Source organism: Anomalospiza imberbis, chromosome 24 (genome assembly GCF_031753505.1).
Source record: "Anomalospiza imberbis isolate Cuckoo-Finch-1a 21T00152 chromosome 24, ASM3175350v1, whole genome shotgun sequence".
NCBI lineage: Eukaryota > Metazoa > Chordata > Aves > Passeriformes > Viduidae > Anomalospiza > Anomalospiza imberbis.
In genome coordinates, this window is record NC_089704.1 from 5,882,337 (window position 1) to 5,905,195 (window position 22,859).

Consider the following 22,859-nt stretch of genomic DNA (forward strand, 5'->3'; position numbering starts at 1 on the left):
TTAATTGGGTGATGCAGAAAGCAACCTGACCTGTGCTGCTGCTCCAGCTGCCTCTGCCACTGTTTGCAGTGTCTGGGAGGTGGTTATGGATGCTGGCTGAACCCAGTGGCCTTTTGAAATAGGAAAACTGCCTGGAAAGGGTCTGGGGACATGGGAATGCCTCAGGAAATGTAAAGCTGTCGGTGTTGTGGGGACCTATCCCCACCTGTGGTGCCTTTTATTGGCTTTGGGCTGCAGATCCAGTGCTGGGAGAAGCGGATTTGGAATGTTATTTCCGGGCTCATATCCTTGTTTTTCATCCTGCTCATCCTTTTCGCTTCCCCTGTCTCACCACCTTCTCTCCCATCTGTGCCTGGTGGTGTTTTTCTGGGACAGCTTTTGCACAGATGAGAACCAGCAGTGCCTCGGGGTGAGGGCAGCTTCAGAGCATCAGCTGAGAAGGGGAGGGAGGGAATTCTGAGATCTGTTCCTAGAAGGAAGCAAAATCCCTCCTGGAGCTGCTGGCCATGTCAGACCAGCTGGGCTTCCTGCTGGCATCTGTGTTGTGTGAAAGTTTCATCCTTTCTTCTGACCCTTCTTACATAATGCAATCCCAGCAGAACTGCCAAATCAAGTAATAAAGAACATTTAAAAAAACCCAAAGCCCCATAATTTTATGCCATGCATAATTCATTCAGCAATGAGCGGGAGCAGGGGCTGGTTACAAATTTGATATTAAAAATATGTCTAATGAGGGACTGCTGTGATGGATTTGGAATTCCTGGAGGTAAATCCTGGAGCAAAGCCAGGTGGCTGGGAGCCCTCGAAGCATCATGGACACACCTGAAAGGACAGGCACTGTCCCTGTGGGACATTTCTATTGGACAATGATTATTCTTTCACTTGAACACGGGGGAAGTCTGGACCACGAAAACCTGGACTCAGGTCTGTGATTTGAATGAGGAGAGGCTCGTCCTGGCCGTGGGAGTGGGGCAGGCAGGAGCAGCAAGTCATTTCCATCTCTATTGCAGGGCTTTTCCCATTCTGTGGGAGCTGTGGGAGACGGAGCAGCAGTGCTGGGAAGATGCAGGGAGGGAGCTGCTGAAGCCTCTTCTTTTTCTAAACCTATTATATTATTTCCACACTGTTTTTCTTTTTGTTCCCCGCCCTTTGTTTCTGTGTTGGGGGAGAATGAAAAATTAACTCCTGCTCACACTTGCAAGGATTAATTCCTGCGACTTTCGGGGTACATTGAATGGGTCAGTGAGCTTCAGCCACCTTTTGATGTTGTCTGGGAGATGCACGCAGGAAGAATCTCTGAGAAAAAGATTGCTTGACCCTCCCAGTCAGCTGAGATGGCTCCTGTGAAAATATGTGGGCACTTCCAAGAAGTTTTAATCGAAGAACACGAGTGAGTGGAATCTGACTCTCAAATATATTGGGATTTAAAGTTGAAATGATTCATCTGAAAGCTCTGGAGCAAGAGATGAGGCCAGGGTGGCTTTTTGTCCAGCATAAGGCTGGCAGTAAATTACCCCTGAGTGCGGTCCTACCCCTGTGTGAGAGTCTGAATTCAAAAAATCACATGTCCAGGCTGGGTTGTTGAAGGTTTCTCTGGGATGCAGATAATTCTTAGATAAATGTGAATATAGAGAAATGCTTGATCAAAATTAGTGCTGATCAACATCATCTTCATCTAAAAGAGCTGTTCCTGCCTTGCTCTGCAGCCTGACTTCACCCAGCCCTGTCCACAGTGCAAAGAGTGAGTCCACTGTAGCCCCCTCGGAGGAGAAGGAGAGACTTGTGATCCTCCAGACTGAAGAGACAGAGCCTAAAGCAGGTAAAACCTGGGACTGTTGTGTGTGATGAAAGCTGGAAAGCTCCCCAGGGACTGGAATGGCTTACTGCTGCCTGCTGGGTGTCCCTGGGGCTCTGAGGGATGCTCTGCAAAGCCCACAGGTGCTTTTCCCCCTCTGTCACACACACTGTCCCCAGTGCTGTGCTTGGAGATCTCCCTGAGCCTGGTGGGAAGTTACCTGGGATAAAGTGTGTGTAGGAAAGCTTGGGTTGCCTCGGGAATGAGGCATAAATCCTTGGGGTCAGATGAGCTGCCACAGCTTGGCCCTGGGGAGTGGAGCAGGGCCCTCCTGGGCTGCCAGGAGCACATGCAGCTGTCACTATTGGACACGAAATGAGCACACAGGAGCTTGGTAAGTTCAGAAGAGAAAAAGACTTAGTTTCATTTAAAAATCTGGTATTTATAGAATTCCAGAGGTGACCGTGGATTGGAGGATGGAATTGCCACCTCTCCAACCACACTGGTCCAAAGATCAATCAATCATTTCTCTCCACCCACAGAGAAATATGTAAACTATTCTATTTCTACATGAAATTGTGTGGGAACTCTGACTCTCAAATATGTAAACATCAGAAGGCTAAAGAAGTTTTATGAGAACTTTAAAACTTTTAAAAGAACTATAAAAGAAAAGTTAACACTTTCAAAAATCAGGGCAACATGCAGCTCCTCTCTCTTGCAGAAGAGGCCAACTCTCACTTCCAGCCCGAGTGGCAGGCAGGGAGCTCCGGGTCCTACTTGGAGAACTCATGGGAGGAGCAGCTCCTGGAACAGCAGGACCACCTGGAAAAGGAAATGGAGGAGGCGAAAAAGATGATTTCGGGTTTGCAGGTGAGAGATTTCTCTTCTCAGAGAGTGTTCCCTTCCAGGGTCACCCAGCCCTGCGTCAGTCATTCCATGAGCTTGGCTGAACCTTCACATTTGGCACATTCTCCCCACAATTCTCAATTTGTGGGACCTTTCCCTCGCTTGCCCTCCCTGCCCCTCAGCCCGGTGTGTGTTTGGCTGTGCCTGGGGAGCCCTGGATCCATATGGTGAAGGCACTGAAGTCTCTCAGGAACATCCCTTTCTGTTTGTGCTGGGAACCACAGTGGCTTTGAATTGTAAATATTTATGTGGCAGTAAACAAAGCAGAGATTGTGTGAGGAGCACAGGCAGCTGGGCGGGCACTTTCCCCGGGGACAATGGGCAGGACACAAAGGAGTCACCAAAACAAAAAACAAATTCCTTGGGTCACTGGTAAAATCCGTGCATTTTGTGCCCACTGGGAGCAGGGACAGGAGGGACTGGCACTGCTGCCCCCTCATCCCCTGGGACTGGGGGGAGGCAGCTGATGTGGCCAGCCAGGAAATTGGATTTGATTCATCGATTTTGCTCCTCTTACTCAGTAATTGAGAAGCTCCAGATTGTGACAGTTTGGTTGGAATACTGGGGGTCTGATGCACACACACCCTATAAGGTGCTAAAGCTGAGACTTCACTCCCTGGAAATCTGAGTTCTCCTTGTTTGGTTCTTTCTGTGGGGAAGAACATGGGCTGACAGACCCCTGGGAGAGCTTTGTCAGGGGATAAATCTTCTTGTTCATTCCTGAAGGAAACCTCTCATTTTTGAGGGGAATAAATCAGCAGAAATGGGAAATGAAGCTGGTTAGGGACTGTTGGTAGGAGTGACTGCTGGCCAGAGCTGCAGCTCACCTATTTCCCGTTGAAATCTCTGAAAAGGAGATTTTTTTTCCCCTTTACCTCCCCAGGCTTTATTGCTCAATGGGTCTCTACCTGAGGATGAGCAGGAAGGGTCCTTTGAACTTTCTGAGCGTGGAGCCTGCCCTGAGGAGCAACTGGTGAGAACACCCCTGGACCCAAATTTCCCTGCTGCAGCTGCCTTTTCCCTGCCCTGCCCCTGCTGCACAATAACAACGCTGATATTTTGCACTCAGATCATCATCCGAAGCCGTCTGGACCAGAGTGTGGAAGAAAATCAAGATCTGAAGGTCAGAGGGTGACACATGCAGGGGGAAGAGAGGTTTTGCAGATTGCTCTACTTGATTTTTTAGGGGAAAACAGGGTGGGGATGAGGCAGGGTGGGCAACGTGATGGATGAAATGGGGAATATTCTGTGAGGGCTCCAAGTCTGGAGGCTTGGGACCAGTTCTGATGCTGGCAGAAGTGTTTGATGTTGGCCTGAAGGAGAGATTTGGGGAACTGGGCAATCATTATTTTCCCCAGGACTTTATTAACAGAGCTTAAGAGCTCAGCTCTTTGTCGTGTTTGTAACTCATTAAAATTTCTCAGGCTCTTGGATCTGTGGGAGAAGGTGGGATTGCTTCCTCCTGCAGCAGAAAACACCAGCTCTGGTTGGTTCTGAAGGGCTGACAAAGTGCTGTTTAACCAAACTGTCTTGCATTTGCAGAAGGAGCTGCTGAAATACAAACAAGAAGCTCGGAACCTCCAGGGAATAAAGGTGAGGAAAGGGGCATTTCATCAAAAATAAATAGTAGTGCTTTAGGTGAGTAGGGCCAGCAGCAAGCACACACCTCTGAGAAATCTCAGATTGTGGAAGGAGGAGTACTGGAGGCTTGGAGGTGGGGGGTCCTGTGGTTTATTTCTGAATTTTTAGGCAGGTGTAAGGTGCTGGGTTTCCAGTTTTCTGCTCTGTCTGTAAGATTGTGGTCAAGTATTCCCCCTTTTCTTTATTCCCCCCTGTTTCTCCTAAACAAAAAGAGGCATAAATTGGTTGGCTGGCTCTTTTATTCCCTCCTCTCTCTTGGAGTACACACCCAGAAGCATTGGCCCAGTGAACTCATTCCTGCCAGCACAGGAAAAAGAGCCTGGGGTGTCCCTGTCCTGCCCAGAAACGGCTCAGTTTGTGCCTCTGGAGTGGTGAACACTGCTGATCTCCTCCTGACAGAGGTATTTTTAGAGCTGCCTGTCAGAAGGGAGCAAACAGCAGTAGCTGTCCAAGGTGGAGCTCTGGGTGAGTGAAAGGTGCAGAATTAGTGCTGACTTTGGCCTCTCCAGAGAGGATTGCACTGCACAACTGGGTCACACTCAGGGCTTAAGGCTGCTTGTGTCCTGGGCTGATCTTGGCCTCTCTGTGCCCTCTGGATGAGTGGCTGGAGCAGGAGCTGCAGGGCTGAATGCCCTCCAGAGCTGCTCCTGTCCATCAGAGCCACTGTTCATCACTTCTGGAGCAGGAAATTTAGGCTGAAGCAGAGAAATCCCTCTGTGCTGGTGGCCAAAACGTTGGCAGGGAAATCAGCTTTGGGGAAGGGAGAGGCAGGAGGGCTGAGAGCCCTCTAGGGGCCCTGGCAGCACCTGAGCCCCGAGTGGCCACAGTGTGTTCTGGCCACGGAGCCCCAGGGAAGGGCCCTGCCCTCCCTGCCCTCCTGCAGAGATCCCCTCTCCCCAGGACGCTCTGCAGCAGAGGCTGCTCCAGCAGGATGCCTCAGTCCTGCAGCTCAAGCAGGAGCTGCTGAGAGCCAACATGGACAAGGAGGAGCTGCACAACCAGAACGTGAGTCGCTGCTGCTGCTGCTGCTGCTGCTGCTGCTGCTGGGGTCATTTTGGTGGGGGGTTGGTGGCCCCGGGGGTGGCTGCAGCAGAGATTTCGGGGTCGTGGGATAGCGAACAAGCAGCCAGAGGTCTCTGCACAGCACAGGCTGCTCACAGCCTGCTGGCCAGCTGTGAGGCTGGAGATTCCTGACCTTCACTCCCGCTTCCTGTCCTCCAGGACCTTCAGCTGGGACAGGGAGGGGCTTTCCCTGACGTTTTCAGTGCTGTTGCATTTGTCCCTCCTCGCTCCCTGGCTTAGCAGGTGGCACCTGCCCTGTGCAGGTCTCTGTCCAAAGGTTGCCACCCTAAACAGCAGCTCCCTTGATCTCTGTAGGTTTTTGCTCACCCTTTAGCACAAGGGGCAGTGGTTTTCACTCTTTGGGAATATCTGCCTCCCAGCTGGGTGTTATTCCTGCAGGTTGACCTCCAGAGGAAGGTTGAAGAGAGAAACCGGCTCCTGGCGGAGTACAAAGTAATGGAACCTCTTCCATTGGGGTTTGGGTGGTTCTTCAGTTCTGGGAATGGGATTGCTCTTTCCCTGGCACCTGGACAGCCCCGGGAAGGAGCTGTGGGAGCCAGGGTTGTTTGTAGTGGGGTGGAGGGATCAGAAGTTCTTTGCATTCCCCTTAGAGTTTCTTGCAGATCTTTTATTGTCGTGGTTTTTGGTGGTGGCTGCTGAGCGTCCAACACTTGTGCAGATGAGGGTGGGTGACCTGATTGTCCTCTGATCCCTCGGGAATCTGTGTTCTCTGGGACAGCTGTGTGACCTCAGCAGCGGATCTTTGGCCAAGGGGACTTTGAGCAATAAAACCCTGATTGACCTTGTCAAAAAAAAACCTCTGACACTCAGCTCTAACATCTGCAAAGCACACCCTGTGCAAGTCACCTGATCCTGGCAGATGACACGACTTTCCCTGCCACGGGAAGATGACTGAGCCTCCCTCCCTGCCCTGCTGATTCCCTGGATCCCTGTGTTGCAGAAGGAGCTGTGCCAGAAGGATCGGCACTTGCAGCAGCAGCAGACCAAGCTGGATGAGATGCTCAGGCAGCTCTCCGAGGCCAGCTACCAGCAGGTAGGGAGAGCTGGGCTGCACTGGGAGCTGCTCTGGCTGGCCCAGTTGGTGGTGACTGCTCTGCTGCCCCTCCACAGGTGGACTTGGAGCGGGAGCTGGAGCACAAGGAGGCCCTGCTGGCTCACTGCATGAAGAGAGAAGCTGAGGAGGTACGGGAGCCTTGCTCCACACCTGGGGTGGTGTTTGCCCAGCACCCTGCAGGCACCTGTCTCCAGAAACCCTCCCCTTCATCCCAGAGAGCTCTGGCTCTGCCTTCTCCCTGTCAGAGCCCTGACCAAGGCAGGCAAAGCCCCCAGCACTGAGCACTCTGGCTCAGCAAGCTCTTGGCTCAGAATCCTCAGAAATGAAAGCCAGAGCCTTTCTCAGCTTCCAGCTTTGCCTCTGACCCTGGCAATGGTTAGACCACTGCTCAGTTTACTTCCTCATTTTCCTGCTGACCCTGGTATTGAGTCTTTCCACCTTTACGTGAGGAATCAGGTCTGTGCTGTGACCAGGAGCTCCCTGCACACCTTAGGGGGTGTCTTTATCTGGGAGAAGATGGGAGTTTTATCACTGATGCGGAAGGCTCTCACTCCCTCTCATTTTGAAGTCCATAAATGGGGATTTTTGGGAAGCTCCTGACACTGACACATCTTCCCCCGCCCAGGTGATGGCTTACAGCAGTCACAGTGCCCAGAGCAATGGCTTTCTCCAGCCAGCAGCAAAAGGAGCTGCTCCCACAGCCCACCGAGGGGTAAGTGCGCCTGAGGGGTGCATTCCCAGCCAGATGTCCTGGAACTCTTTTATGTCATTAAGAGAGCTTTCCCCTTGCTGGGGAGAGGAAGCCGGGGAGGCAGCAGCCTGGGCTGGTCTCAGCTGTGCTGTTTTGGGCAGACCAGTGACCTGCAGCTGGTCCGGGACGCCCTGCGCAGCCTCCGGAACAGCTTCAGTGGCCACGACCCGCAGCACCACACCATCGACAGCCTGGAGCAGGGCATCTCCAGCCTCATGGAGCGCCTGCACCGCATGGAGACGCAGAAGAGGCAGGAGAGGAGGGTAAAGGCTCCCCTCGCTCAGCTCCTGGCCCTCACTCGCCACCCAGGGGGCTCTGGCCGGGAGGTGACACTTTGTCCTTGTTTTGGTTTTGCACCCAGGTGCGGGGGAAGTCACCAGCAAGCAGAGCAAGCAACGAGTGCAGAGACTCCTGGCCTCCCAAATCCAGTAAGTGCCTTGCAGATCCTGCCCTCCCGCTGCCAAACTCACTGCTCGGGTTCCCGGGTGGAGAATCCCCTCGGGAATCTGCCCCCTCCAGGATCCTCCCTGCATCAGAGCTGCCTGCAAAGGGAAGGGACACACGTTTATGGCTGGTTTTCTGTAAAGCACCATCGCAGCGCTGGGCCGAGCCTCTTGGGCAGTGCTGCAGCACAAATAACCATGGCAATCGCTGGGAAAAGGGATGTCATCCCAGCTTTCCTGCTGCTGGGCACCATCTAGTGGGGACAGAGGAGTGTTCCCTGCTCCCTGCTCAGTGTTTACTGCTTTTCATCGCCACAGAACGGCGCAGCCTTTTTAAACACCACATTTCCATGTGTCCAGAGTATTTTCTGCTTAAAAGGAGCCTTAAAACTGTGGAGTTCAGTTCCTCTGTTTCAGCTCTTGGGGGGAAGCAGGAAGTAAGGCAGGAGCTGGGGAGAGAAACACAAACGGGCAAATTAAAATGCACGCACCACCATCCATCCTGGCCAGCTGGAACGGGAAGATGGGGAGGGATAATGATGGTAAGGGATGATAATCAGCGAGTTGCTGCCTTGCAGAGCTGCCTCACTCTCAGAGCACGCCCGTGATGAGCACCAGTGCCTGCACCAAAGTGTTGTACTTCACCGACCGCTCCCTCACCCCCTTCATGGTCAGCATACCAAAGAGGTGAGCCTGGGCCTTCCTGACCCTCCTGTGCTCCTAAAACCAGCACTCTGATTTTCTGGGAATGCTCCCAGCCAGCACAGGTTTGCTGTGCCTTAACTGGATTTCATGCTGTTGGCTGGGGGAAATTATCTGCAGTAGTCCCTGAGCTTTGTTGTTGTGTTTTGTATTTACATTTATTTCCCTTGCAGGTTAGGGGAAGTGACTCTGAAGGATTTCAAGGCAGCCATCGATCGGGAAGGAACCCATCGGTACCACTTCAAAGCCCTGGACCCAGAGTTTGGCACAGTGAAGGAGGAGGTAAAAGTGGGACTGAGCTTTGGGATCAGTGTCACCACACAGCCCTGGGGACCATGGTCACCTCACTTTTAAACTAATGAAATAGTGGATGTTTCCCCCAAACAAAACCGTCTGCTTTCCCAGCCGTGGGTTAAGCTCCTGTTGTGCTGAAATATTTTCATCCTCAGCAAAAGCAATTCCATGGGTGTGGTTGTGACTGCCTGGGAGCTGCAGAGCCCCTTGGGCAAAGCCAGCCTGTGACACAGCAAAAATCTAGGCTGCAGGTTTTACAAACCCTACTGCAACGGGAGAGCCTGTATTAAAAATGCAATCTCTTCCTTTCTCCTGAAGGTTTTTCAGAGAGAACTCTGTGTGTGTGGCATCTTTCCCTTTGTGTGCTGCAGTGCAGCCCTGTTCGTGCTCAGCCTGGTGTGGGTGTGGATTGGATTCATCTCAGGTTATTGGGACAGTTCTTGCTTCACAAATTGATTAGGGCAAGGGCAAAGGGTCACCCTCTCTGGGGACAGGCAGCAGCAGCAGCTGGAGATTGGGGTCTCACTCAGAAAAGGCGTGATTCCTGTCTTTAGTTTACCTTCAATATCCGAAAAAACCAAGCTGATAATAATCCTGATATTCATTGGTTAGTGAGGCCTGGTCTGTTATTTACCTAAATTGTGAAAATGTGACTCATACCTCAGCCATCATTCCCATGTGTTCCCTGGATTATTTTGGGAAATCTGAGCTGGGATTTGACTTCATGCCCCTGATGCCACTCACACTGCAGAACCCTGTGTCCAGACCCCAGACAAGTCTGAAATACTTTCTTTATTTCTTTATTATGGTAGGTGTTCCATGATGACGACATCATTCCTGGCTGGGAGGGGAAAATCGTGGCCTGGGTGGAAGAAGACCACGGGGAGAATTAATGGAGCTTTCAAGCTCTGTTTCTATGGAAACCTGTGACTGTCTGCAGAGCTCAGAGTGACCAAGGAGCCCAAGTGCTGGGAGGAGACCAATTCAAGCTGCCAAAAAAGAGCCTCTGTGCCAGCCACGGGTGGTGCAGGCTGTGTGCATGGACAGCTGGCACCTGAGTGCCCGTGCCCGAGGGCAGCTGCTGTCCTGAGGCTGCAGGGACTGGTCTGTGGGGCAGAAACGCCCGGCTTGGCCCTGCCAGCAAAACCCTGGAGGCCTTAAGGATGCTTTGCCCCCTTCTCCTCCATCTCTGCACTGTGTGCTGCAGGCTCAGCTGGGCATCTCCTGTGCTGGTGTCACAGAAAACTGCACTGATGGTGAAAATGTGAAGCTTCGCCTTCATGGAGAAGAGGTTGCTGGATTGTGAGAGCTGAAGTTGGACCAGCTGTTGTCCTGCAGGAGCAGAGTGACTCGGGACATTGCAGGCTGACAGGACCTGTTCTGGGTGGGGGGAGAGTCCTCTGGAGGGTTGAAGCAAAGCTCACCAACCTGGCCAAGCTCCCTTTCTCCCAGACTCAGGCTCCCATTTCCCAGCCCTGCTTTCCCCACTTTCCGAAGCTGTTCCCATTTCCGAGGCCCTCGGGGTTTGCTCTGCAGCTGTGGGGATCTGTGGGATCTTAGTGGTTGTTTGTTTGCTGCAGGATTTCATGGGTGGGGGAGCTGGGATCAGCTGCTCCCTGAGGTCCTGGCACCCCCTGTCCTTGCTGAGCCTGTGTCCCTGCACTCCTGCCCTCTGTGCTGTCACCTCCTGTGCACAGGCATCCTCTGCTGCTGTCCCCCCACTGCCTGGGCCACCAAGCACTTACCCACACCAGTTCCTTGCTACGCTGAGTCCTGAAGGATCAGGAAAGAACTGCTGGGCAAAGAACAAGCTCTAAAACCCCCCAAGGGTGGGTTTTTTTCCCTTTGGTTTTGTGGTTTTGTTTTTCTACATCGCCCGTGGGCTTGGGAGGACAAATGGGCTCTGCTCCTTCCCAGCTCCTGCGGGCCTTCCATGGACTGTCTGTGTGTGCTGTGCATGAGGCTGGGAGAGGGGGCAACCTGGTTTTACTGTTTTATATTAACATGTCCTTTTGTAAACCTGTTCTTGAAATTATTTTGTACCGATTCACATTTGTCTGAGGACTGTGGATATTTTTATACTAGTGCAAGTGCTCTCTGTATATTTCTGCACGCATTATATTGTGTTTTACTCATTTCCTGGTGGATGCTGAGATGTTTTGTATCATCTTCTGTTGACACAACACTGGCCTTGTAATTTTATCTTACTGTGGAAATCCAACTGGTTGATACCGGGTTTTATATTAGGGCTCCTACGTGGTTTTGTGCCACATTGGCACAACACAAGCTGCCTCCTGTTCTGGACAATTTGTGTGACTTTCTGCTCTCAGACAGCGGGAGGAAAGTTCATCAATGAGCAGGTTAATTAATGGGGGAAATACATCCCTTTTGGAAAAGAAACAGCGATTTTCTTTCTCCCCTGGACATAGTTTCTCTGTTGCATGGTCTCTAGTGAAGAGGGCATGGGCTTGTGATACCGAGATCAATTGTATTTGAATTGCAAACTTCTCACAAGTGTTTCATTCTTTGGGTTTTACTCATGGGTTTTATTTCAGCAACAGCCACGCACCCAGGCTGGAGTTTCACGGAGCAAATTACGAGGCTTTTCAAGGTCTGTTGTTGGCCAGCTTCATGTCCTTCTCTGCTATCCAGAGGAGCAGTTTGCTTTGGGAGGTTTCTCCCCCATAAAAGCAAAAAGTTTCACTTTTAAATGAGCTTTAACTCTGACTCCAGAGATCTTGCTACAAGATCAAGTTAAACAAGCAAAGGAACGGGAAAGTCACTCTGAGGAAAGCTGGGCAGAAATAAACCAAGTGTAAGCAGCGCAACAGACAAGCCTGGGATACGGCAGCGAGAGCACATCTCAGAACAAACCCACCCTCGGCGGAAACAACTTCTTGCTTGGGTTGAGGTGGAACTTGCTCTGTTCTGGTGGATGGCCTCTGCCGCTCCTCCTGGCGCTATCCCCGTCACCGCTGGGTGTACTCCTGTGTTCTGGCCCGTTCCCTCTGCTGCTGTTCCCGCGGAGCAGAGCCGGCCCCGGGCTGTCCGCTCCCTGTCAGGGAGCTGTGCAGAGCCACAAGGAGCCCGGCGCTCCGCAGGCCCAGCCGCCTGCCGCCGGCCGCGCTCCGGGCGGGGCGGTGCCGAGGCGGTACCGAGGCAGTACCGAGGCGGTGCCCGAAGCGGTGCCTGAAGCGGTACCGAGGCCGTGCCCGAAGCGCAGCCAAGGCGGTACCGAGGCGGTACCGAAGCTGTGCCTGAAGCGGTACCGAGGCGGTGCCGAGGCGGTGCCGAGGCGGTGCCCGAAGCGGTGCTTGAAGCGGTGCCGAGGCGGTGCCGAGGCGGTGCCGAGGCGGTACCGAGGCCGTGCCCGAAGCGCTGCCGAGGCGGTGCCGAGGCGGTACCGAGGCCGTGCCCGAAGCGCTGCTGAGGCGGTGCCCGAAGCGGTGCCCGAAGCGCTGCCGAGGCGGTACCGAGGCGGTGCCGAGGCGGTACCGAGGCGGTACCGAGGCGGTACCGAGGCGGTGCCCGAAGCGCTGCCGAGGCGGTACCGAGGCGGTGCCGAGGCGGTACCGAGGCGGTACCGAGGCGGTACCGAGGCGGTGCCCGAAGCGCCGCCAAGGCGGTACCGAGGCGGTGCCGAGGCGGTGCCGAGGCGGTGCCTGAGGCGGGCCCGCTCCCGCCCGCCGCCGCTTTACGGCCGCCCCAGTGTCGCGCCGCGCCGCCCGCACGGAGGTCACCGAGCGCCGCCGGCCCCGGCCCAGCCCGGCTCCAGCCCGGCTCCAGCCCGGCCCCAGCATGTGGCGGGTGTTGGCGCGACGCGTGTCCCGGGGCGCGGCCGGGCCGCCCGGCCTGCTGCGGCCCCGCCGAGCGCTCGGGGCCGGGGTCGGGGCCGGGGCGGGCCCGGCCCGGCGCGGCCCGGTCTGGGGCGGCCCCGCGCCTCGCCCGCTGCTGCCGCCGCCCGCCTGGCCCCGGCTCGTCCCGCGCCGCTGCTGCAGCCTCCCGGCGCACCAGAAGGTGAGAGTCACCCCCGGGCCCCGGGCAGGGCTGTCCCCCGTGCCCCCTCCGTGCCCCTTCTCTTTCCCCTCTCCCTGCCCCTTTCCCCTCTCCCTGCCCCTTTCCCTTCTCCCTGCCCCTTTCCCCTCTCCCTGCCCCTTCTCTTTCCCCAATCCTGCCCCTTCTCTTTCCCCAATCCTGCCCCTTCTCTTTCCCCAATCCTGCCCCTTCTCTTTCCCCAATCCTGCCCCTTCTCTTTCCCCAATCCTGCCCCTTCTCTTTCCCCAATCCTGCCCCTTCTCTTTCCCCTCTCCCTGCCCCTTCTCTTTCCCCTCTCCCTGCCCCTTCTCTTTCCCCAATCCTGCCACTTCTCTTTCCCCAATCCTGCCCCTTCTCTTTCCCCAATCCTGCCCCTTCTCTTTCCCCCCTCCCTGCCCCTTCTCTTTCCCCCCTCCCTGCCCCTTCTCTTTCCCCTCTCCCTGCTCCTTCTCTTTCCCCTCTCCCTGCCCCTTCTCTTTCCCCTCTCCCTGCCCCTTCTCTTTCCCCTCTCCCTGCCCCTTCTCTTTCCCCTCTCCCTGCCCCTTCTCTTTCCCCTCTCCCTGCCCCTTCTCTTTCCCCTCTCCCTGCCCCTTCTCTTTCCCCTCTCCCTGCCCCTTCTCTTTCCCCTCTCCCTGCCCCTTCTCTTTCCCCAATCCTGCCCCTTCTCTTTCCCCCTCCGCATTTTCCATCCCCTCCCCATGCGGCTCTGTTCGCCCTGGGGATTGAGATCATCAAGGCTGGAAAAGTCCTGTGGGATAAGCAAGCCAGCCCGGCCACTGGAGCCCCCCACCCGCACAGCTCTTCGAAGCCCCCGGGGATGGGGACTCTGCCACCTCCGTGGGGAAACCTATTCCAACCTATTGCCTGGCCGCCCAAACTGGGAGAAAATCAGTGGTTTCTGTGTCTTTGGCACCACTCAGGCTCAAGCCCCTGGGTGGCTGTTGGTCCTTTAGCCCAGCACCGCTGTTGGTCCTTGGCAGACCCAGGCCAAGCCCTGGCTCTCTGTAACCTTTTCTTGGTAGAATCACTGAGTGTTAAGGGGTTGGAATGGACCTTAAAGCCACGTGCAGGGACACCTTCCGCTGTCCCAGGTTGTTCCAAGCCCCACCCAGGCTGACCTTGAACACTTCCAGGGATGGGGCAAGCACAGCCTCTGCCCTCAGCACCCAGTGTGGGTTTGCCGGGGATCTTCAGCAGCAGCTTGGGGCAGTGCTGGGGATTTGCAGCAGATCTGTGCCCCACATCCCACGCTGAGCTGAGGATTTGTGTCTGTCCCGTGTGTGCTTCCTGCTGCTGGATCTGTCTGGGCTGTGACACTGCCCTGTCCCTCGCAGGTGGCCCTGCCAGCGCTGTCCCCCACGATGCAGATGGGCACCATCGCGCGCTGGGAGAAGAAGGAGGGGGACAAGATCAATGAAGGGGATCTCATAGCAGAGGTATCCGGGGGACGAGGCTGGGCTGGTCTCTCTTGAGCTGCACGTGTGGCCTGGGGGCTGTCCCTGGCTGAAGACAGATTTTGGATCGCAGATCCCGAGGGATGCTGGTGGGAAGGAGTGGCTGTCAGCCTCTCAGAGCTGGTTTGAGGGCAAACTTCCCTAGAGCTGCTGCCTCAGGGTGATTTTTCCAGAGCTGTGACCATAGAACACACTGTGAGGCTCTGGGCTCACCATTTCCTGTTCTCTCTCAAAGGTGGAGACAGACAAAGCTACAGTTGGCTTTGAGAGCCTGGAGGAATGTTACCTGGCCAAGATCCTGGTGCCTGAAGGAACAAGGGATGTTCCTATTGGGGCCATAATATGCATCACAGTAGAAAAGTATGTATTTTCCTAACCCTTGATGTGAATTTTCCCTCTTGGGCCTTCTGGGGTGCCTTGAGTGAAAGACTGAGGCCATCACCTGACGGGCTTTGGGGCTTTGTGTGTTCTTCTAGGCCTGAATATATTGATGCCTTCAAAAATTACACCCTGGATTCTGCAGCAGCTGCTGCCCCCGCTGCCTCAGTGCCTCCCCCTCCAGCTGCTGCCCCCTCCCCACCACCTCAGCCTTCTCCTCAGGCCCCTGGCAGCTCTTACCCTCCTCACATGCAGGTAAGAGAGCACTGCTCCTGCTGTAAGGCTTCTTGCACTCTTTTTCTGTCCCTTGGCATTGCTACCTGTGGGGCATTTTGTCATAAAAACTGTCTGGAATGGGAATTTATTAACTGTGCCACTTCAGTTGTTGTGTGCTTAGAGCAGGTGTTGGGGGACATCCCAGAAAGCTTTTTTAATAAATTCATTTCAGCATCCCAGCTGCTGGTGGAGGAGAGACTTGTTCCTCCAGGGTTGTTGTCTTGAAAAATGTGCCAGATCTGCATTATTTGGGCAGCTGTGGTATAAAAAGACCTTGTGCTTAGTGTGAGTAAGCTCTGCTCTTGTCTCAGAGCAGAACTCCAGTCTGTGGTGCTCTGGTGACCACGCCAGATGTGTCTGTGGGTGACTAATAATGACCTGTGTTTGTGGGTGTAACCTTTTTGCTCTGCTTAGGTTTTGAAGTGTATCCACTGATGGATTTGAGCACTTTGTACAGGGGGTTGCTTTGACACCCCTTTGAAAAAGAAACTCTGGAATACTGAACCCCATTCCACAGATGAAGCCTGTGGGAACTGATTTATCTGAGATGTTACTCAAAATCAGTAATAAAAGAATTAATGAATGGCTTCTAAATTTGTGTTTTGGCTACTACAGTTGCTTTCTTCCCTCTGTTTGCCCCCTCTGCCCAGTTCTGCTCCCCGTGTGTGTGTCACAGTGACGAAGTGACTTGCTGCAGCCTTCCTTAGCCTTGCAGGGTGATGGCAGTGATGATTATTTTGCTTTACCCATTTCTTGCCCTCTGCTCTTGCTTGCTGTCCTGCTCAGGCCTTGCTAAAAGAAGCCAAAGCAGCACAGTGGGACAGCTCTGCTTGGCTGTCATGGATCCAGACCTAGGAGTGCATTAAAGCTGCTTCTTTAGGTTGGCATCATGACCCAGGGGTTCACACTGTGTTCCTGAGCCTTCTGGGCGAGCAGGATGTGACTGTGTTGTGTTCTGTGCCTTCCCAGATCACCCTCCCTGCTCTGTCACCCACCATGACAATGGGCACAGTGCAGAGGTGGGAGAAGAAGGTTGGGGAGAAGCTGAATGAGGGAGACTTACTGGCTGAAATTGAGACAGACAAAGCCACAATCGGTGAGTCCCCAGCCAAGGTGGGTGAGGTGCCCTTGGAAGGGCCCTGAGCAGCCTCTGCCAGCTCCTCTGGCTGCTCAGGGGGTGGTGCTGTGGGACAAGTTTTGTTAACATCTCATTCCACCGGAGAGCCAAACATTGGAGCTCCTAAAAACACTTCTATTTCCTCATCAGTCCTTCTTAGCAAGTGTGTGGAGAGGTTTCCTGCTGGAAAGGATTCTCCTGCTTCAGCTGCCAGTCTCCAGCAGCAGCACTTGGAGCAGCTCTTCAGTTCCTCAGTGTTGTTTCTCTCCCCTGCAGGCTTTGAAGTGCAGGAGGAAGGCTACCTGGCAAAAATCTTGGTGCCTGAAGGAACAAGAGATGTGCCCTTAGGAACTTCTCTGTGCATCATTGTGGAGAAGGAGGCTGATATTCCAGCCTTTGCTGACTACCAGGCTGCTGCAGTCACTGACATGAAGGCAGCAGCTCCTTCTCCTCCTCCTCCTCCTCCACAGGTAAGAAGTCAGGGCCACCAAGCCTGACCTGAGCTGCTGTTGACAGTGAGAAGCCCAGGCTGCAAGAGGAGTGTTCTGATTTGTGAGTGCAAGGCTGATCCATGTGTTGAGAAGTGATCACTAATTTGCCCTCCAAGACCTACAGCAGTTTCATTCATTCTGATCTTTTCCCCAGCTTGTTGCTTGTGCCTCCTCATCCTTGAAAATGGGGAGCATAAGTTCTTTGTTTTATTTGGTGCATAGCTCAGCTGACCTCCTTCCCAGTGAGTTTCTGATTTCATTTCTGGGGGCCTTTGTGCAGATGAGTCATTGTCTCTTGACTGATAATTAGATGGGCCAGTTCTCTTGCTGTGGGTTCCACTGATGGCTTTGATTCTTTGTTAAGGTGATGGCAACTCCTGCAGCTGCTCCTCCTCCTCCCCAGCCTGCTGCTGCTCCTGCTCCAGCAGCCCCCTCAGCGGCCCCACCCCACAAAGGAGGAAGGGTCATGGTCAGTCCCCTGGCAAAGAAGTTGGCAGCAGAGAAAGGAATCGACCTTACCCAAGTGAAAGGTACCTTTCCTTTCCACTTCTTTGCTCTCACTGTCAGTTTTCTGTCCTTGTAGATCCATATTTTCCTGTTCTTCCTGACTGTGCAGCTGTGAGCCAGGAGTTGTGTTCAATGATTCTCTCTGTTGAATAAAACTTTGCTTTAGAAGCAAAGCCATGTTGTTGGAAATAATCAAAATCCTCTCCCATTTTCCTTTGCCTCTTTCAGGTACTGGACCAGATGGCAGAATCACCAAAAAAGATGTGGAGTCATTTGTGCCATCAAAGGCTGCTCCAGTGAGTAGGCTGGAAATCTGTGGGTATGGATGTTACAGGAAGGGAAAGGCTCTGTGGAAGGGCAGTTCCTGCATGGAACTGGCATTGCTGGATTGTGTGGGTGGTGGTGACTGTAAGGTTGGGAAATTTAACCTGCCAGAAACACTGATGAAGCCTTCTCCCTTTGTTTGTCCCTTTGATATTCCATTAAGAAAAAAAAAAATAATGTGCTCCCAACCCTTCCTTTGGCTGCTAAATCTTCACGGGCTGAGGTCATCCAGTCCCAACTGGTCCAGCATTGCTGAAGAGAGGGGCTCAGAAGGAAAGCCAGGTCTAGCAAACCCCAGCCTGTCGCTGCTGCCCCAGAAGTGTTCTGATGCTGTGGTTTGTGTTGGCCCTGAGCAGATGGAGGTGTTTCTCTGTGTGCTGCAGTTCGGGAGAGCCCCCCAGCACAGCTCTGCTGTCTGTACAACAACCAGAGCAGGACTGGCTGTGCTGGGAGCTTCACAGCAGCACATCTCAGTGTCGAGCTGCTGAAGCACTCCATACTGCATTTTATAGCCAAATGTAGGGGTTAGAAGGAGCCTGGTGGGCACTGGAGAGGTGGAAATAGCTGCTGCTCTTACCAAGAGGCAGCTTGGCCTCAGCACTGAGCTGCAGTTGCTCTTTGGGTGTTTCTGGGGGTGACGCTGGTGTTCCCTGCAGGCTGCAGCTCCGGAGGCAATTCCTGCTGCAGTGGGGGCAGCACCCGAGGGGACCTTCACGGACATCCCCATCAGCAACATTCGCAGGGTAAGGTTCCCGTCTTTTCCAAGATCACTGGCTGAGCTGGGAGTGTTCCAAGCTGATCCGTGTTCTGTGCTCTGCACACCCCCAGGTCATTGCTCAGAGGCTGATGCAGTCCAAACAAACAATACCTCACTACTACCTGTCCATCGATGTCAACATGGGAAAAGTCCTGGTGCTAAGGAAAGAGCTCAATCAGGTGAGTTCTGGCATCTTGGCTTGGGAAAAAAACTTTCTTTTCAGTGCCTTTTGTGGGTCAGTTCTGGACTGTCTGTGACAGAATGAGATTTTCCTCATGTCTTCTGATTCCTGACTTCCCTAAGGGGCTGTTCTCAGCTCTGCTTGGTGGTGATTCATTATTTCAGGTGGAAAATAAAAGGATAGAAAGCTTTATAATAGTAAGAAAGGTAAAAAAAATAGGCAGAATAATAATTCTAAGCCAAGTTTGAGGAAAACGAAACATTAAAAAACCCTATGTTCTTAAATTGTGGAGATGCTTTCACCTTCTAAATTATCCTTGAATTTTAATGCTTGCAAGTGGTGTGATTGTTTTCTAACGTTTCCTGTGAACTGCAGTGACTACCCTCATCAACTGGGGGGATGTGCAGGGGACAAACTGACACCTGGAATCTCTTTTTTTGCAGGAGGTCTCGGAGAACATTAAGCTTTCTGTTAATGATTTCATAATTAAAGCTTCTGCATTGGCATGCTTGAAAGTGCCTGAGGCAAATTCTTCATGGATGGACACAGTTATTAGGCAGTAAGTTTATGGCATGGTCAGAGCCAGAAAATTCCTTTGTTCATGGCAAAACAGAACTTCTGCTGGGATTTCAGGGAGGGGAAAAATATGATGTGAAGGTGAGAAGTTCTGTTAAAGTGATAAAACCTTTGAGTCTAAGGCTGGTGGGCAAGGTAAAGTAATTGTCACAAATTCACGTTAATTTTATGTTGTCTGGACTGTTCTGATTTTTTCTGTTTGCTCCCTTGCTGGAGTGATTTCAGCTGCTGTGTGTGTTGCAGGAATCACGTGGTGGACGTGAGTGTGGCCGTCAGCACCCCCGCAGGGCTCATCACCCCCATCGTCTTCAACGCCCACATCAAGGGCCTGGCTGCCATCAGCAAGGACGTGGCTTCCCTGGCAGCCAAAGCCCGGGAAGGGAAGCTCCAGCCTCACGAATTCCAGGTGAGACACCCATGGAGTTATTAAACTCTGCTGCTCTTGGCTTGTTTAAAAGGAGCAAAGGCTGTTTTGTGATGTTAGAGCCTTGTTCAGTGATCTCAGAATATCCTGAGTGGGAAAGGGACTCACAGGGATCATTGAATCCATCCCCTGGCCCCACACTGACACCCCCAAATCCCACCCTGGGCATCCCTGGCAGCGCTGTCCAAACACTCCTGGAGCTCTGGCAGCCTTGGGGCTGTGCCCATTCCCTGGGGAGCCTGGGCAGTGCCCAGCACCCTCTGGGGGAAGAGCCTTTCCCTGATCTCCATCCCAAATTCCCCTGGCAGAGCTCCAGCTGCTCCCTGGATCCTGTCCCTGCTCACCAAAGAGCCTCCCCTCATCAGGAAGCTGCAGACTGGAATGAGGTCCCCCCTCTCCTCATATTCCCGCATAAAACAGTTTTTTGAGTTTGCCCATGAATGTGTTTTGTTTTCTTTTAGGGTGGGACTTTCACAATTTCCAATTTAGGAATGTATGGGATTAAGAATTTCTCTGCCATAATCAATCCACCTCAAGCCTGCATCCTGGCAGTGGGTTCCTCAAAAGAAATGCTAGTGCCAGCGGATAATGAGAAAGGGTGAGTTTTCATCTGATCCTGAGCTCAAACTCTGAAATCATGCCTAGTTTCCTAACACCTACATTAGATAATAATTTTAAAAACCCTAAAAATTATTGTTGACGCTGTGCTTTCAGTACCTGCTTCAGTTTGCATTTAAGGAAAACCTAAAGGCTGGATCCTGTTATAATATCCCCTTGCTTGGAGCTAAAAGGGTTGCTTTCCTTCGTGTGGGGCTGTCTTTCTGCTGCAAGGAAAGCTGAGCTCCCTGCCCTAAGGGGAACACACAGAGGTGTTTTTAGTGCCTGTGGGGAGTTCCTTCCTTGGTTTTCCTCAGAGAAGGGATGAACATGATCTGCTCCCCAGTGCAGCTGGGGGAAACATCTGTCACCAAGCACCAGCTGCTATTCCTGGCTCTCCAAGTAGCTTTTCTGCTGTGTAAGTGGCACTGCCTTGCAGAGGAATGTGTTAACCCTTTTTTTGTTGTTTTTCTCCCAGCTTTGACGTGGCCAGCGTGATGTCTGTCACCCTGAGCTGTGATCACCGTGTTGTGGATGGAGCAGTTGGAGCACAATGGCTTGCTGAGTTCAAGAAATTCCTTGAAAAGCCAGTAACCATGCTGCTATAATTTAACCATGCAAACCAGAATTTTCATGGGTCACACTGTTGTGTTTTAAACAAGCTATTTAGACTTTAGTGTTCAGACTTTGAGAGAGTTCCTTTTTTTATTTAAAAAATGTATTATATTATCTGGTAATGTTATTTACCAGTCTGTACAGAAAAAAAAAAGTTTGCAAAAGTGCTTTTCAGAGCAATATTACAGCTACACTGTATTTTTATACAGTTAGTTAAATTGCAAACTCTTCCAAAACAGAGTTAAGCATCCCAGATTTTAAAAATAAACAAAATTATCCTGGCATTGTGCCAGCTGCTTCTAAACTCGGGTGCCCAGGGGGTGCATACCAACAGTTTCACGACCTCGGTGTTGTCAGAGACTGGAATTTCAAACATCTCTTGACAGGAGCGCAGGTGAGATGGCCACAGAAGGGTGGCAGGAGGAGGGGAGCTCCCCCACATCCTCTTCTGGGCTGGGGAGATGGCACAGCACTGAAGTGCCTGGGGGTGGTGTCTCAAAGGCCAGCGCAGCTGTTCCAAAGCCTTTTTGGAATTTGGCACTGGCCGGGACCTCCTGAGCTCCGTGATCCCTTGTGAGCACTTTAAGGGGAAAGAGCACTGCTGTCTGTGGGGTCACAGCTCTGGGGCTGTGCTGTCTCCTCAGCACTCTCACTGACATCTGCTTTTGCTGTGGAAACTCTGTAGCTGCTGTTCCTCTGGCTGAGTTAACCCCGGGCTCCGAAGCCATGGAAGTAACTGTTTTGCAGAATGTTCAGTGTGTGTTGGAAGGCAGTGTAGACAAATCACACCTGCTGATAGCCCCACCAGGGGACGTTAATCATGTGAGGACCGGGATGGTCGGGATTTTTCATTTCAGGCGTTCTAACATAGGAAGCTCTGACTTAAGCCACTGGAATTGCAGACCTCCCCTGGATTGTCGATGTTGTCCAGCCCCAGTGAAGCTGCAGAATGTGCTCTCCATGTACATATTGTATTGTAAGGTGCTTCTCCAGTCTGTTGGACTCGTGTCCACTTACCCCAGGCATTGTACCCTGCAAGGGCTGCAGTGCTGAACGTTCTGAAATTCCACTTTCCACATGGAAACGTTCATGTAAAAAAAGGACAAATGTGCAGTAATGACAGAGTGACCAGGAGAATTAAATAGGGGGGCAGAGTTGGAAAAAAAGGAAGAAGTTGTTCAGGCTGATCCTGTTATTCTGTATATTGCATTAAGTACTGTCTCCTGTAAAATTCTACATAATTCACTAAAGATACTGAAAGAAAATACTGTGGAGATTAAATATTTTTGTGGGAACTATTTAGTGTCTGGTTGCTGTGATGCCTTGCTTAAGCGCAAAAAGAAACAAACAAAAGTGCATTAAGATTTTGGATTTTCTTGAATGACCTGAAATACCCTGATTCCAGACTGGCTCTAGTGAACCCATGATCCATTAAATGTTTGGAATTGACAACTACTAAACCATGTCCCAGTGCTTTTCTCTTCAGCTGTGTGTGGCTTTCCTGCTCTGGGTCAGTGCTCTGCAGCCTTTCAGTCTCACAGTGCAACTCTCCCTATTAACCTGAAATTTAATCCCAGATCTTCCCAGACATTTGCTTTTTGCTGCCTGCAGCTTCCTCTCTGCGCTGTCCAGCTGTGGGGCTGCGTGTGACAGGTTGTTCCAGCATTAAATGCTCCAGGAGAGCTGCTCTAACCATGGGATCCTGTCCGTTTATTTAACAAAAACACATCACCACATTCCTGCTGTCCCTTCAGTAAAGCCTGTAGGCATTGGTGGTTCTTTACTACAGCAGATAGCAAGTACTGTGACTAAATACTCGAGTATTCTTTGAATATTTACAGTCTTTACTCTTTTTTTGAAGTTTGGTGGTGCTGCTGTTCCTCCAGCCTTCCTTTTCTCCTTTCATCTCTAAAGGCATTTGAGATTTCACCCCTCATGAGTAAAAAGTGAATTGAAAACGCCCTTAGCCCCACTCCTACCAAAGATTTTCACTCGGGGCTTTTGTTGTGTAATCTGCCAAAACTTCCAAGAAGTTCCAGTCGTTTTCCCAAGCTGTGTTTCTGCAGAAGTATCTTACAACAGCTTTGCTAAAGGCTGGCTAAGAATATCCACAATTACAGAAAACAATCAATTAAAAGGCAATTTTAAAAATTAATTATAAACAAGACCCAAAATTGATTAAAACTATCATTTAATATTTTATTAAAACCATTATTTAAAATGGAATTTAAACCATTCCTTAAAATGGAACTTAAACCATTCCTTAAAGTGGAATTTAAACCATTATTTAAATTTTATTAGCTCAGTAGTTGATTTAAACAATGAGCGAGTTCTGTCGTTTCCAGCACTAGCCAGCCACAGTGTTTCTGGGAATTTTGGGGCTATTTTCTCCCCAAAAGAGGATTTCTTTAGAGCAGCCGCCTGCTGTCCGGGCCCATCTCGAGCTCCGGGCCAGGCC

The 22,859-nt window shown here is 52.0% G+C and overlaps 2 protein-coding genes across 5 annotated transcripts in view; both read left to right on the plus strand.

Annotated features, from left to right (window-relative positions):
• The window catches only part of DIXDC1 (DIX domain containing 1), a 29,593-nt gene extending 19,385 nt beyond the window's left edge, over positions 1-10,208 (plus strand). For all 4 annotated transcript variants that reach the window (XM_068172285.1, XM_068172286.1, XM_068172284.1 and 1 more), the window contains 15 exons: positions 1,707-1,819; positions 2,517-2,665; positions 3,585-3,674; positions 3,771-3,824; positions 4,244-4,294; positions 5,243-5,347; positions 5,804-5,857; positions 6,366-6,458; positions 6,536-6,607; positions 7,105-7,191; positions 7,332-7,493; positions 7,592-7,658; positions 8,252-8,360; positions 8,549-8,657; positions 9,482-10,208. In XM_068172285.1, the coding sequence (XP_068028386.1) occupies positions 1,707-1,819; positions 2,517-2,665; positions 3,585-3,674; positions 3,771-3,824; positions 4,244-4,294; positions 5,243-5,347; positions 5,804-5,857; positions 6,366-6,458; positions 6,536-6,607; positions 7,105-7,191; positions 7,332-7,493; positions 7,592-7,658; positions 8,252-8,360; positions 8,549-8,657; positions 9,482-9,562 (1,396 nt within the window). In that variant the 3' untranslated portion in view covers positions 9,563-10,208. The remainder of the gene's footprint in view (positions 1-1,706; positions 1,820-2,516; positions 2,666-3,584; positions 3,675-3,770; positions 3,825-4,243; positions 4,295-5,242; positions 5,348-5,803; positions 5,858-6,365; positions 6,459-6,535; positions 6,608-7,104; positions 7,192-7,331; positions 7,494-7,591; positions 7,659-8,251; positions 8,361-8,548; positions 8,658-9,481) is intronic.
• Positions 10,209-12,386: 2,178 nt separating this feature from the next.
• On the plus strand, positions 12,387-21,861 carry DLAT (dihydrolipoamide S-acetyltransferase). Its single transcript, XM_068172295.1, has 14 exons — positions 12,387-12,686; positions 14,039-14,140; positions 14,394-14,518; positions 14,635-14,791; positions 15,782-15,908; positions 16,206-16,399; positions 16,785-16,950; positions 17,156-17,223; positions 17,908-17,994; positions 18,080-18,187; positions 18,633-18,748; positions 19,009-19,171; positions 19,651-19,787; positions 20,265-21,861. The coding sequence occupies exons 1-14, from the start codon at positions 12,468-12,470 to the stop codon at positions 20,392-20,394; spliced, it is 1,899 nt and encodes a 632-aa protein (XP_068028396.1). The 5' UTR covers positions 12,387-12,467; the 3' UTR covers positions 20,395-21,861.
• The last annotated feature ends 998 nt before the right edge of the window (positions 21,862-22,859 follow it).

Coding starts and splice junctions, on each gene's coding strand:
- DLAT (XM_068172295.1), top strand. CDS start 12,468: ATGTGGCGGGTGTTGGCGCGACGCGTGTCCCGGGGCGCGGCCGGGCCG. Junction 18,749..19,008: donor ATGGACACAGTTATTAGGCA/GTAAGTTTATGG, acceptor TGTGTGTTGCAG/GAATCACGTGGTGGACGTGA. Junction 19,172..19,650: donor TCCAGCCTCACGAATTCCAG/GTGAGACACCCA, acceptor GTTTTCTTTTAG/GGTGGGACTTTCACAATTTC.